The 14,534-nt window shown below is 36.2% G+C and overlaps 3 protein-coding genes across 10 annotated transcripts in view; 1 reads left to right on the plus strand and 2 right to left on the minus strand.

Annotated features, from left to right (window-relative positions):
* The window catches only part of rdx (BTB/POZ and MATH domain-containing protein rdx), a 113,337-nt gene extending 105,712 nt beyond the window's left edge, over window positions 1-7,625 (plus strand). For 6 of the 8 annotated variants that reach the window (XM_018455856.1, XM_018455858.1, XM_018455857.1 and 3 more), the window contains 6 exons: window positions 2,364-2,485; window positions 3,215-3,366; window positions 3,614-3,753; window positions 3,840-4,017; window positions 4,293-4,614; window positions 4,791-7,625. In XM_018455856.1, coding sequence (XP_018311358.1) covers window positions 2,364-2,485; window positions 3,215-3,366; window positions 3,614-3,753; window positions 3,840-4,017; window positions 4,293-4,614; window positions 4,791-4,935 — 1,059 coding nt within the window. In that variant the 3' untranslated portion in view covers window positions 4,936-7,625. The remainder of the gene's footprint in view (window positions 1-2,363; window positions 2,486-3,214; window positions 3,367-3,613; window positions 3,754-3,839; window positions 4,018-4,292; window positions 4,615-4,790) is intronic. The other 2 variants (XM_018455854.1, XM_018455852.1) reach the window with 1 other exon arrangement.
* A 599-nt stretch (window positions 7,626-8,224) lies between these two features.
* Window positions 8,225-10,931, minus strand: LOC108727643 (uncharacterized). The gene is made up of 6 exons (XM_018455819.1): window positions 10,817-10,931; window positions 10,542-10,649; window positions 9,718-9,781; window positions 9,509-9,613; window positions 8,541-8,724; window positions 8,225-8,407 (listed from the first exon to the last, which is right to left on the minus strand). The coding sequence occupies exons 1-6, from the start codon at window positions 10,878-10,880 to the stop codon at window positions 8,291-8,293; spliced, it is 642 nt and encodes a 213-aa protein (XP_018311321.1). The 5' UTR covers window positions 10,881-10,931; the 3' UTR covers window positions 8,225-8,290.
* A 448-nt stretch (window positions 10,932-11,379) lies between these two features.
* LOC108727644 (huntingtin-interacting protein K) lies at window positions 11,380-12,251 on the minus strand. Its single transcript, XM_018455820.1, has 3 exons — window positions 11,945-12,251; window positions 11,725-11,832; window positions 11,380-11,650 (listed from the first exon to the last, which is right to left on the minus strand). The coding sequence occupies exons 1-3, from the start codon at window positions 12,098-12,100 to the stop codon at window positions 11,555-11,557; spliced, it is 360 nt and encodes a 119-aa protein (XP_018311322.1). The 5' UTR covers window positions 12,101-12,251; the 3' UTR covers window positions 11,380-11,554.
* Window positions 12,252-14,534: the final 2,283 nt, after the last annotated feature.

Raw genomic sequence — 14,534 nt, forward strand, 5'->3', positions numbered from 1 at the left:
ATAGCCGCAGCATGATTTAACCACGTTGACGTTTACTATGTCAAGCTGATAATTCATAATCACCGGATGTGTCTCACTTCTAAGCTAAGAGTTCAACTGCTTGGATGGTTTAGCCGATTCAAGTACAAAGAGAACTCGGTTGAATTTTTTAAAAGGAGAAGACCTTTTGGCTCTCGCGTCAGGGAAGAAATTTATTTTTGTTGTAAGAGATTCTCGATTTAGCCAACTTTTGATCAGCCAATTTCGGGATATCAACCTTGAAATTAGGACACAAGAAGAATTTTATATACACTGTTCAAAAAAATTAGGGGATCACTTCTTCTTGGTAAATTTTTGCCCATATTTGAAGTGTAACTACTCAGTGAATAATTAACGTAAAAAAAGTTTAAAAAACGATTTTGCAGGGCAAACTCTATTATAAGGTGCTTTTATTCAATTTTTATTCAGTATAATATTTAAAGACGTGGTGAGCTTTGAATAGGAACGTATTTGAGATACCTAAAATCTTAAAATTTGCAGTCTTCCACCGACTAATAAAAAAATTGCCGAATGTAATCACTGATATTATCATAAGGTATAGACTTTGCACTTTCAAATTAAAAAAAACTTTGTTTTACACCGATTATTTAGCGAGATATGGCATTTTAAAGTGACCCCTGATTTTTTATGATTTCAGCAAGATACCGCCAGCATTTGCGTAACCCGATATATACCACGGAGAGGTTGCTCGGTCGGATTTTGCACATCGTGTGTGTGTGTGTGTGTGTGTGTGTGTGTGTGTAGATTTTTTAATTTTTTTTTAATAAGAATTATGTTGCCATCTTTTCGCCGTATCACCTCGCGCAATCGAACTCATATTGATGCACTTTTTTATGTCAGATGGAGAAATTTCACTCCAAATTTGACACAATGTCTCTTGTATAGTAAGTCTGCTATAATCGTCGGCTGTCTTCGACGATTTCTCAAATGACGTTCCATCATGTCCCATACATGCTTTATTGGATTCAAGTCCGGATTCCTTGGAGGATGTGGGAGTAATAATATTGTTTTCTTGTAAAAATCTTGTTACTCCCACATCCTTCAATGAGTTCGGACTTAAATCCAATACAGTATGTATGAGACATGATGGAACGTCATTTGAGAAATCGTCGAAGACAACCGACAATTATAGCAGACTTAGAAGAGGCATTGCGTCTAATTTGGAGTGAAATTTCTCCATCTGACATAAAAAAGTGCATCAATATGAGTTCGAGATTGCGCGAGGTGATACGACGAAAAAATGGCAACACAATTCTTATTAAAAATTAAAAAAATCTACACACACACGATGTGCAAAATCCGACCGAGCAATCTCCCCGTGGTGTATATCGGGTTACGCCGACGGTATTATGCTGAAATCATAAAAAATCAGGAGTTATCAATGATTACATTTGGAAATTATTTTATTAGTCGTGGAAGACTGCAAATTTTAAGATTTTAGGTATCTCAAATATGTTCCTATTCAAAACTCACCACGCTTTTAAATATTATACTGAATAAGAATTGAATAAAAACATCTTATAGTAGAAAGTTTGCCCTGCAAAATCGTTTTTTAAACTTTTTTTTACGTTAATTATTCGCTGAGTAATTACAGTTCAAATATCGGCAAAAATTTACCGAGAAGAAGTGATTCCCTAATTTTTTTTAGTAGTGTATATATATATATATAACGAGATAAGTAAAGTATTTATTTATTTATATAATCAAACAATAATCTACCTATTATTGCAAGTTAATCGTTGATTAGCTTGGTGAAAGAGATTCTTATGCCTGTTTCTATTAGTGTATTATAGATTAACTTCAATCTCGATTCAATTAACTCTTCATCTTTTTCTAGTTTTAAGAATTAAAAAAAATGAAGAGTAAATTGAAATAAAATTAATAGGGCATTAATATTCTTTCTCTCGTATACTAACAAATTTTATATTAATTTACGTTATATAATAAATCGAGACAAATAGCGCCAGGTTTTTTCGGAACACCTCTATAGAGAGCTGAAAATCAGGATGTGCAAAATTCGAAAAGGTTGATCGCTCTATTTCGATTGCTCGTTTCCTGAGTTGTTCCTTTCAGAAGTTGTGGAAATTCTTTCTGAGGTATTTCCCGTCCACAAATATTTAACGTAGGATCCGTTTCTCGCGGAACCCAGTGGGACGGTTTTTCGTCTAAAACTATGCAGAGATGGACACCCATGATGACCCATGGACGTGGATGCCATGGTGTTTTATGTAGGCATACATTTTAGCATAGTTAAATTAAGCTAGGGATAGACCATCGGGATAGACTCTGAAGTGGTATCGCATTTGAAGGTCTTATGTGCACAGGTGAAGGTGGTTAAATTCAGCTACATGTGGACGATAAATAACTTCAGCTTTTGTCGCGAGGAGATGGGAGAGGTGCTCAAGTCGTCCACGTTCTCAGCTGGGGCCAACGACAAGTTGAAATGGTAAGAACCATTGATGATTTTAACGAGAGTTACGGGAATGGATGGAAATGAAAAGAAAGAGAAAAAAAGAAAAAAAAATTGTTTAAGATTCTTTGCATTGCATACGAGCCGAAGCGAGATTAACGTGTCCATGTATCGAACATGGGTTCCGTATTGAATTGCGCGATGGCGATTAGCAGAGATATTTGCATCTATTGACACGTTTATTTGGCGTTAAATGGACGGAGTCCGAGCAATGCGATATATAATTACGGTCCGTACAATTTGCGTCGGGTTGATTTTGCAAAGTAAAGTAGAATACTCATTGTAAATCGCGGCCTTTGTTTGTCGATCTCGTGCATGATTGGCCGATCTCAAGTCTCGCTTTGAGCCAGCATGCTTCCCCACGTGGAAAAACAGAAGTGTCGGAAGTCTTAGAAATGCGAATCGCCGCGTTTAGCGCCTAAATGAACGGTGAGAATACGAGCCATTGTCTCTCTCGCCGGCCGTACTATATTTCCAGCTTTATTTTCCCCCATTCGCGTCTGGTACCGCATACTCGGAGAAAAACGCGTCTTGCTCACTGAGCTCGGGACGGAACACCGCCAATCTATGATCGGCTTTTTAAATTTAACCAAGATCTTGGGGAGAAGTAAATTTCTAGAGATGCAATTCGCGTATGGGGACGAAACGAAAATCGCCCTCGAGGCGGCAGCGGTCGTGTCAATTGATGCGCTAATTGGTTTCTAGGTGTCTGAGAGTGAATCCTAAGGGCCTGGATGAAGAGAGCAAAGACTACCTGTCGCTGTATCTCCTTCTCGTTTCGTGCAACAAATCCGAAGTCAGAGCAAAGTTCAAATTTTCTATTCTTAATGCCAAAAGAGAAGAAACCAAAGCAATGGGTAAGTCGGCAAAAAAGAAACGTTTACGTGCGCAATTAATGTATCATACGTGTGTATACGTGCGGATGCAATGCAGGGTATTTTAAAGATTTTCGTCGGCTTGCTGCCACGCAATTAAAACGCTACGATTTGACGACGACGAAAGTCGGCTTTCAGCTACGCTGGCAGTCCGCGCGTAACGATAAGTCGGATAACGCGGTTGAAGAGACGCGGCTTGAACGAAATCTTTTTCGTTTTATTCTTACAGAGAGCCAGCGTGCTTACAGGTTCGTCCAGGGTAAAGATTGGGGTTTCAAAAAGTTCATCAGGAGAGACTTTCTTTTGGACGAGGCCAACGGATTGCTACCGGATGACAAACTCACGATATTCTGTGAGGTATATACCTTTGTATGTCAATTGTCACTATTCGCTCTCGCTACTCGCGTACATATCGTCAGCCGAGCCGAGCACTTCTAACTTCGTTATTTCCACAGGTCAGCGTGGTGGCGGACAGTGTAAACATCTCTGGACAGAGTAATACGATACAATTTAAAGTACCAGAATGCCGGCTGCCCGATGATCTCGGGCTTCTGTTCGAGAACCAAAAATTTAGCGACGTAACCCTCACTGTCTGCGGAAGGGAGTTCCAGGCACACAAAGCAATTTTGGCAGGTTGGTTTCAGATACCAAAATAGTTTATTGTGACTTCGTTATGCTTAAACGTATAACTACGTAAGAATATTTTCCAGTTAGAGACAGAAAAAATACTAATATCACATATTCGCCTACGTTATTGATTAACTCGAATATACCGGTAGCTTAACATAATTGGTATTTTTCTCATCACTTTGTTTATTTACTCCATTTTTTAAATGTGATAACGTAAACTGACACGTGCGTTTTATCTAGTGATAAAACTTGAATAATTTTGCAATTGCGATTTGCAGCGCGAAGTCCTGTCTTTTCGGCAATGTTCGAACACGAGATGGAGGAGAGAAAGAAAAATCATGTCGATATCACTGATGTGGACCACGAAGTTTTGAGAGAAATGTTGCGATTTATTTACACTGGTAAAGCAGCAAATCTGGAGAAGATGGCGGACGACCTATTAGCCGCGGCGGACAAGTACGCGTTGGAAAGGCTGAAGGTAATGTGCGAGGAAGCACTTTGCACAAGTTTAGCCATTGAGAATGCAGCCGAAATCCTTATACTTGCCGATCTCCATAGCGCCGATCAGTTGAAGGCACAAGCGATAGACTTCATTAATACGTAAGTTACCGCAAGAAAGAAGTGTGTTTGCGAAACACGTTACGTCGGCTCGTCGGCTAAAAAGATAATTTTGCTCTCCTAATGATCAAAATTATATTCTTTGGCTGAATTATATTCTATAGGTGAACTTGCGACGGGACTTGTAATATCGTTAATCGATACGACTGTTGTTGCAGACACGCGACGGACGTGATGGATACCGTGGGTTTCAAATCCATGGTGAACTCCCATCCACACCTGATAGCAGAAGCCTTCCGGGCTTTGGCGACCCAGCAGATCCCACCGATCGGACCGCCCAGGAAACGGGTGAAACAGAGCTGAAAGCAGTCACCGCTGACCCCGGGCACGACCTCCACATCGCCCCCACCACTTTTGCATCCCTCTTGAACCTTTGTGTACAGTGATATAATGAAGTATAGTAGTGCTAAATAAATGTTTCCTAGTGCGCCATTCTCTGGTCTAACAGAAAAATCGACGACGAGAACGCGAAAATCATCCGATTGTCGACGGAGCTTCGATCGAGAGTCTTTGGAGATCGATGGAAGGAGAAAGAGAATCGTCTTGTCCGTTGGGTCAATCGAGGGCGAGTTTAAAAAAAAGCGCTCCTACACATACTTGGACTCTTGTGTTCAAGTAAGTGTCGGTAGTGAGGAGAACGTGACGCGATCATCATCAGTGTGCTGCTCGTTCCGTCTTCGCGCAACGAGAAGAACGAAATGTCTAAAAGCCTACGTATCCGCATTCACATCCACACATCCTCATCAACAAATGATACTTTTCGGCTGGCCTGAGCGCGAGTCGATTCAATAACACAGCAACAACAGCAGCAGCAACATTATAGTCGCATTGCGCTCGTTTTCTTCGATGCCAATACCGATGCCAATCGATCTTGGCGACACGTTGGAACGTGTCATCAGGGTTATCATCGTCATCATGGACTAGCTTTTGTTTCCGTTATTATATTCGAACGAATGCATCGGAACCAAATGGTCGCGCGAGACGTTAAAGACACGCAGTATATAGCCTGAGAGGACCAAGGAAAGGCGAGGAGTTTCTTTCCACGTGACTCGCCGTCACGATTGCTGTAACAACAACGCGCAATGCACGAAGGAAGTTGTGATAGACGTCGGCCAGACGATTTAAACATTTTGTTCCTTTGTCGAAAGAAAGAAAGCGCGAGGAGAAAAAAATGGATCAAACGGATATCCCATAGCACCGTACGCTCGACGCGTCGAGCATGGAGAGAATTAGATACTTTGTTTGTTTTTACCGACAGTAGTGATCTTTTTAGTTCTAGCGCGTCTCAAACTCTTCCAAGACGGAGAAATCATTCTAGTTAGTGTTCTTTTTTTATGATCTCTTTCTCTGAACCACAATTATTATTATATTATTATTACTATTAATGCTACGCAATCTGTGCCCTATGTATTTTTGTATATTTTTGTCTACAGATAGAGAAACCCATCTCTCCCCCTTTCCTTTTTTCCACAATAAATCCTATTCCTCGTTTCCTCGGTCCCTCCTCTCCTTCCTTCTCCCTCAATAGGCACAGTTTGTCTTGTTTTCTGGAGTATTGCATACTGTAAGCGAAGTGATAGGATCGAATTATTATTATTATTAATGATTATGTTATTAAATTTAGGGTTGTCCATAATTTATCGGATCTACGTTAAATATATCATGAGGATGTTTATCCGTGCATCCCCGCGTACTTGTTGGATTGCATTATGTTATTTTAGAGACGTTATGATCCGCATTTCGAAGTTGGCACGTTATTACGTACTGAATAAATATGGACGAGAAGATTGAAGAAAGAAAAATACATATTAAAAAAAAACCATCATGTAAAATAGAAACGTTAGTCAATTATAGCGCGAGTGTTAATCGCTCTTGTCTTATTTTGTGTTGTTAATTTGATTGGTCTGCAAAATTGCGTGTAGTCAATGAACTGAATTATGGGCAACCGCAAAGGCGAAAATAATAATCATTTAGTACCGTGTACTGGCTTCCTGATCCTCCGATCTTTTAGCTTTACCGAAAGCCGAGTTTTAAATATGTGGAATACTTATTACCATTTACACACATCATTAATGATGACAATTAATGCCATACATGTTCTGTGATAAGACCACTTGTAATTACTGCAATTGTATAATCGATCCTTTCTAGAGACAGACTCCCCCAAACCCCTCCCCTTTGACGATCCTGGCAGCCAGTGAATTTACTTGTTATATAAAATACATACGATAAGCGACAGTCGTTATCCGGACAGTCCCAAACCTAGCGTCACTATCGATTTTAAGATTTTTACACTGTACATATCTGCTGTGTATTTTATAAGAACAGAACAAACTCACGTACGAGGATCCCATACTTTTACAAAAACCGTACAATAATCAGTATGTATAATTTATTTCAATTTTACAGACTGCGCTAAACTCATGTTCCTTGAAAAACACTATGCTTTAACTTTACATGTAATATAACGCCGAAAAATTGATACAGATTTAGAAAGTGCTCATTCGTTGTAGTGCTGTCGAATAGCACGTTGTATATCGCGTCAAAGATCAAAGATTGAACCGATGGAAATATAGTTAGGAGAATTTTCCACTGTTTTTCTACGTCGATCTTTTTATTTGAGTCTTAGAATAATATAGGACTTAAATAAGAAAAGGAACAACAAAAGTATATATTAGACACAAAAGCGGTATAGTAGCAATTTAAGGAACATACTTTGGCCGTGCTGATTCATATTTTAAAAATCTGCGACCATTCTCCAATTTCATATCTATCTTTGGGACTGTGCGGCGATTTTTCTTTTGTGAAACACACATAACGTTGAATGTCATTTCCTAGAGAAAACAAAAGACGAAAAAAAAAAACGGAAAAAAATATGCGAGACATATAAAGCTAATTTCGAAACAATTCGTAAAATACAGATATAGAAAAATGATACACACAAACACATACAGATGTAGGCGCAATTCCGTACGAAAATCCGCAGCAGGAAATGATAAACTATTAAGTACAAGTAAGACAAGTGTTACCTCATCATGATGAAAGCCGGCGCGTGTCGGTGATCGAGATCACCACCGCCACTAGTTACTACCGCACGCCCGCTCTCTGATACACACACACAAACACACACACACACACACACACACACACACACACACATATATATACATACACAACACACCCGTTGTACATTGCATTTAAAAATTCGAAGCGGTCTTGTGTGAAAAAAAATTAACGGTTGCGGTAGTGGCTGTTCCGCGAGAAGTGTTACGCGCGCCGCTCATTGAACCCAGCTCATACACGCAGACATTCATTTTCCATTTTACTTTAAGTCATTGCACCACATCAAATAAATGACATTTTCATTATATAACAATGGAGCGTAATTTTTCATTACCTCTCCACCATTATGTCGCCGCGTTACTATGCTCGGATCTCTCGAAGACTACGAGATTATCGCGATCGCTATATTATACGGTTTAGAAAAAAATCTAGAAAACATTTTGGAACTAACATCTATAATTAGTACGATCTCGCTATCAAGTTGAAATGATGAGAACTTTTTTTTTTAATAAATCTATAGATTACGTTTTATTCAGATAATAGCATACAAATATACACGCAAATGAATGAATTATTTGTGTCTGTGAGAGTATCGTTACATGTACTGAACAACGGGAGACGAGGAAGAAGGCTCGTTGGAATTTTGATGGAAAATCTTTTCTTGCAATTTCGGCGTTCCTGGATACGACGGTGGAGCTTCCGACATGGACATCTGCAAACAGAGAAATTTTATCATTATTCGAGAATTATTTTAACGTTTGTCTCTGATTATATCGTGGTAAGTTGTAGCAAATACACACATATTCTTATCATAATCAGTAAACTAAAAATGTCAATTTATATACCCTGTTGTAGGGAGACGTGTAAAGAGGAGGAGCACTGTCGGAATACGCGTTGGTGGACGAAGTATTGCGAACAGCTTCGTTATATGAAGGTGGTCTCTCCTGACCTTCGATGGTGCTGCAATATATCGTCGGGTCACCTTCCTCGACACGTCTTCTTCGTGTTGGCGTTGACGTTTGGATCGCCCTATAAATAATGGGAATGAATTTATAGAAGTCTAATAAAAAACTAATTTCAGGAAACTTTTTTGAGAAACTAACTGAAGCTGAAGTTTAATATATGTACAATAAGCTTATGCAAATATGTAGCATATTAGTACATTTAAAAAATTCCCAAAAAAGCTTTCTTTGTTAGATTTTTGAGGTCCCTTGAAGTGTCTTGAATTATTTGCTTCTCTTGAATTACTTTTTTCTATCTCGATGAAAATTGTGAATGCTTATGACATAAGTGAAAAGTATATACTTGAAAGAATAACTCTTTAAAGACCTGTCAATTTAGCTTATTAATTTAAAAATTGAAGTTTTTGATAAAGTAAATGTTGGAAGATAGAACGTAAAAATGCAATTATTCTCTCTGATTTCTCTTTGTAAAGTTCAAAAGCTCTATTCTGTAATCCTTAACAATGTTATTAAATGATTATCGTCAGTAAAGAACTTTTCTTATTCCATAGGAAAAAAATTGTGATAAAATTGTTCTAAATTTAGCAATGTTGAGTTTACGACAATTTTGTTACCATTTTGTTGTTAATGAATAACATCATTTACACAAAAGAAAAAATTGGTGTTCACTAACAACAATAGTTCAATTATTAAAAATTACAGAAATAAGACCCTAAGGAAAAAAGCAAGATTTAGAAGAGCTGCATTTGTCATGAAATATCATTAAATTTGGTATATTTGTATTTGTTTGGAGCACCAATAGTGAATAATAGAGAAAATTGAAAAAATAAATGTATTGGATGTCTTCATACTTGTTGCGCATTTTACAGTAAAATGCGACCATGCCGATGATGCTTAATCCAAACAGCATTGCAATTCCAATCTGTGTCATTATTATTAATTGCAGCTGCTCATGCCTGAAATAAATATTGGTTATTAATTAGATCTTAATCTACTGAGAAAAACAGGGTATTACATTGAAATAATTTAGCTATTACTATGCAAACAACTAGTTCTTTACCAACACGTAGTGCAGTTTGCGCAGACACAGCATGGAACATTGGAACAGCAAATTACACACTTGTCTGTAAATTTTAAAAAAAGAGAAATAGAAACATTTATTTAAAGGATGCGACTATAAAAATACTATTTAAAGTATTTTGCGTAGTATAAAATAAAAAAAGCAAGTAGTATTTATTATTTACATTAACATTATTACTCGAATGAGATATTTATTTGAGATTTTAATAGTTCATGGTTAGATAAATTCTTCTATTTTCTATTTCTTTTTTAATAGTATATAACAGGAAATAGTAAAAAATAAAATAAAATAAAAAGCATATGTTTTATGGATAAGTAGAAATATGAATAATTCGTTTCTCCATAAACATATTTCAAAATAAATTTATTTGTCATTGGGTGCATAGTTCTTTGTAATAAATAAAAGTACCCTAAGAAAAAAAATTAGCAGAAATTTTGCTGGAAGTGATATTTTAGCGAAGTTTTTAAAAATGTGCTAAAATTTCACTGAAGATAAATTTTTCAATAAAAATGCTGAAAAATAGTTAAATTTAAATTGAAATTTCGAAAATTTTGCTGAAAATTTGTTGAAATCAATGTGCAAGAGCCATAATATATGCATATATAATATATGTATATACATATTACAATTATTTATTTTATTTTGAATGACACATTAAAATTTGTATTTTATGCATACAATAAAATGTATTACACGCCATTGAAAATATATTTTTAGCGTTTAATGATGGAATACATATATGTATAATAATTGAAAAAATTCTAACTTGCAATCGCACACGAAAAATTTTGATATTAACTTACCAACATATTCAAAGCAGATGCACGACGATTGTTGCTGGACGTCACATTGCGTACAATTATTTAAAGTATATATATATCTTTCCGAAATCTCGGGATATATATCCATCTCTGTTAAAACATAGATTTTTCACAATATAAAAAGTACATTCCATAAATAAAATCAGTAGTGTTTTACGCTTATTAATACGCATTTGCATTGAAATGTGAAAATATTTAAATACAAGAAAATAAAAAACTGATCACATAAACACACATTCAAATATAATGTCACATACCTGAGCTTTTAGTCAGACTTATTGTAACGCAAAAGCATAAATATCCAAATAAGAATAAGTTCATGATTTCATAGCTATTTATATACAAAGTAACCACATGTTATCTAAATTTCACTTTCACTAACATAATTAGATCAATTGCACATTTTTAATTGATATTATTTAGTATAAAGATGCAATTACGATTTGTGCGAAAATAATTTTGTGATAACAAACATATTAAGGTAATGTAAATCGATATCCAATGTAAATGTACTTCTGTGAACACCTTATATCTTACAAAACCTCTTATTTGTACCCATAATAATCTTATCAATATGAATGTCTGATAACATTGATAATCAACAGGCATCAGACAAGAAGATATTTTTTCGTATTGATAGCAGCTATAACTTTCTATATTTCAAATTTTGATAATATATTTTGATAATAATGTCAGACGGATATATTATCTTTAATGAATTACTCATGTTACATATATAAATGCATATATTTATATATATGTATATATATAATTATTACAATACATTACCATTATTATCATTTACTTATAGAACTGCGCATTCATTTAGCAAGTAGGCAAATATGAGAAAACGAAAATATAGGTATTACTTGGATATTTTATAACATGTGTCAGCAAATAAGTGAAAGTCTCAAGACTTTCGTAATTTAGCCTATTTTACAGTAAAATTCAGAGATATGACACCAGATCTCTCGAACAATTTCTTTTGTACAATTTCAATTAGTTAATGTAATTAATGCCTCTACAATATCGCCTCTATGTTCCCTGAGAGTCTGTTCGGCCAAAATCCGACTGATCTCCATCTCTTTCATCTGAAAGAAATACGACCGTAAGTCTCTTAATCGATACGAATTTCCAAGGACTGAACACATGGGGAAATACTCACGATCAAATCGACATCCTCCTTCTTAATAGATACTTTGAGCAGCTCCTTCTCCTTCGCCTTTTTCTCCGCGGCTTCCTTATCGCGACGGTCGCCGATTATGCTGAGAGCCTGTTAGACATTCTTTTTAATGCGAAAACCGAGTTAACTTTCAATTTAACATTTGAAATCGAGCAACGAGAGTGATTGAATTCTAGGTTACCCGGGACAAGTGAGTACTTACGCATGAAAATCCATCGGACGACGAGATCTCTTTCTCCTCGGCATAATCGGTCACTTTTTCCAGATCCGCTGCACCACTGTCATACTTGGCCGCCTTCTTCTGCGACTTCTCCTGCTGCACATCGTCCGAGTCCCCGTTCACATCGTCGTCCGCCATCTTCCGTGCAAGGTTAACGTGCGCTTCGTCTGGCTTCGCTGCTCCCGCTGTCCCGGTTCGTCGTATGTCAACAGACACGCGTGGATGTCGTGGACAGTGGACACTCCAAACATCCAGACAGTTTCGATCAAATTCTGATTAAGTTAATCGGAATGAATGATTCGAACGGCAGAATTATCTAAAAGCAAAATTTCTAAATTGTCCCTGATTTAATCCTAGCTTTCTGCCAAAATATTAATAATTTTATTTATATTATAAACAAATGATTCTGTCTATATTGTAAAAAAATTAATACTTCTATCTATATATATATATATATATATAATTATATACAGAATTATTTTTTTATTATAATATGAATAAAATTATTGGATAGAATAAAAATCTTGAACCACAAATATTTTATATATACATATGTATGTATAACGCCGGTAACCAATATTAAATAACATAATGTATGTAAAAGAATTCCAAATAAATGAAAAAAATATAAGTGCTTAATATTTTGGATCAATATATATAAGTAAAATCTATACATCTATTATCCCACTAAGCAACGAACTTTGCAACAATGGCTGCGTTCAGCAGACTCAACAGTTTTGCAACCGTTTTATGATTGCTGCTGAGATAGGACATTCTTCTAGATCTAAAAGTATAATCCAATTAGCGCGAAGGAAACTTCCAACAGTTGCAAAACAAACGTTCTGCTGAACGCAGCCATTAGCTGCGTTCAGCAAAGAAAGCTGCTTTGCAACTGTTGTATTGGGTGCGTTCAGCAGAACGTTTGTTTTGCAACTGTTGGAAGTTTCCTTCGCGCTAATTGGATCATACTTTTAGATCTAGAAGAATGGTCCTATCTCAGCAAACAATGGCTGCGTTCAGCAGAGAAAGCAGCTTTGCAACTGTTGTAAAATTCTTCAATACGATTGGTTCTTGCTTTTGGTTCCTGACAGATCTAAATGTATAAACCAATCATATTGAAGAATTTTACAACAGTTGCAAAGCTGCTTTCTCTGCTGAACGCAGCCATTAGCTGCGTTCAGCAAAGAAAGCTGCTTTGCAACTGTTGTATTGGGTGCGTTCAGCAGAACGTTTGTTTTGCAACTGTTGGAAGTTTCCTTCGCGCTAATTGGATCATACTTTTAGATCTAGAAGAATGGTCCTATCTCAGCAAACAATGGCTGCGTTCAGCAGAGAAAGCAGCTTTGCAACTGTTGTAAAATTCTTCAATACGATTGGTTCTTGCTTTTGGTTCCTGACAGATCTAAATGTATAAACCAATCATATTGAAGAATTTTACAACAGTTGCAAAGCTGCTTTCTCTGCTGAACGCAGCCATTAGCTGCGTTCAGCAAAGAAAGCTGCTTTGCAACTGTTGTATTGGGTGCGTTCAGCAGAACGTTTGTTTTGCAACTGTTGGAAGTTTCCTTCGCGCTAATTGGATCATACTTTTAGATCTAGAAGAATGGTCCTATCTCAGCAAACAATGGCTGCGTTCAGCAGAGAAAGCAGCTTTGCAACTGTTGTAAAATTCTTCAATACGATTGGTTCTTGCTTTTGGTTCCTGACAGATCTAAATGTATAAACCAATCATATTGAAGAATTTTACAACAGTTGCAAAGCTGCTTTCTCTGCTGAACGCAGCCATTAGCTGCGTTCAGCAAAGAAAGCTGCTTTGCAACTGTTGTAAAATTCTTCAATACGATTGGTTCTTGCTTTTGGTTCCTGACAGATCTAAATGTATAAACCAATCATATTGAAGAATTTTACAACAGTTGCAAAGCTGCTTTCTCTGCTGAACGCAGCCAATGTACCATTTAAAGAGTTAAGAGCGATTGAGAGTAGAAATTTGGAGGGAAATACAACGTGCATTGTCTATTTGATACATTTTAAAGTGTTGTGTGAGAAACCTCGAGAAACCTAAATTTTTTTTTATATCAACTCATAACATTTTGATATCTAGTATATATTTACAATTATGTAATATTTCTCTATATAAATATGTTTTGAAGGTGATTTAATAGTTTTTTAAATTTTTCTACATTTTTTTCCTTATTTTTCAATATATTTACAATTTATTTTTATTAATTTTCATTAAGTTTAGATTATTTCATTGCAATAGTGGGTTTATTCGCGTTGCATGCTCCAATATGCTCCTATAATAGCTTTTACTCATTCCAACGCATTCATTGAAATGCGACGCGAATAAATATAGTGAGTTTTGACAGAGCGAAAGAAGGATGAAAAGAGAAAGAAGTTCATATAGCCAACATAGGAACGCTAAGTTTACGCTAGGTAGAATCCTAGATTATCAGAGAGGCGCAACCGGCTTAAACCAGTATGACAAAGGTACTAGGGAGGGTACTAAACATGGCTGACATGCTATGAAACTGCCTTTAAACTGTCAAACAAGATAAAACAAAGTAATATAAAA

Source organism: Mycetomoellerius zeteki, unplaced genomic scaffold (genome assembly GCF_001594055.1).
Source record: "Mycetomoellerius zeteki isolate Tzet28-1 unplaced genomic scaffold, Tzet1.0 scaffold517, whole genome shotgun sequence".
In the NCBI taxonomy this organism is placed as follows: domain Eukaryota; kingdom Metazoa; phylum Arthropoda; class Insecta; order Hymenoptera; family Formicidae; genus Mycetomoellerius; species Mycetomoellerius zeteki.

Bases quoted from the DNA above. Each gene is read 5' to 3' on its own strand.
- LOC108727643 (XM_018455819.1), bottom strand. From the start codon at position 10,880: ATGAACTTATTCTTATTTGGATATTTATGCTTTTGCGTTACAATAAGT. The intron at 10,650-10,816 runs GTATGTGACATT...ATGTTTTAACAG, and splicing joins AAGTCTGACTAAAAGCTCAG to AGATGGATATATATCCCGAG. The intron at 9,782-10,541 runs GTAAGTTAATAT...TAAAATTTACAG, and splicing joins CATCTGCTTTGAATATGTTG to ACAAGTGTGTAATTTGCTGT.
- LOC108727644 (XM_018455820.1), bottom strand. From the start codon at position 12,100: ATGGCGGACGACGATGTGAACGGGGACTCGGACGATGTGCAGCAGGAG. The intron at 11,833-11,944 runs GTAAGTACTCAC...AATGTCTAACAG, and splicing joins CGTCCGATGGATTTTCATGC to GCTCTCAGCATAATCGGCGA. The intron at 11,651-11,724 runs GTGAGTATTTCC...TATTTCTTTCAG, and splicing joins AGGAGGATGTCGATTTGATC to ATGAAAGAGATGGAGATCAG.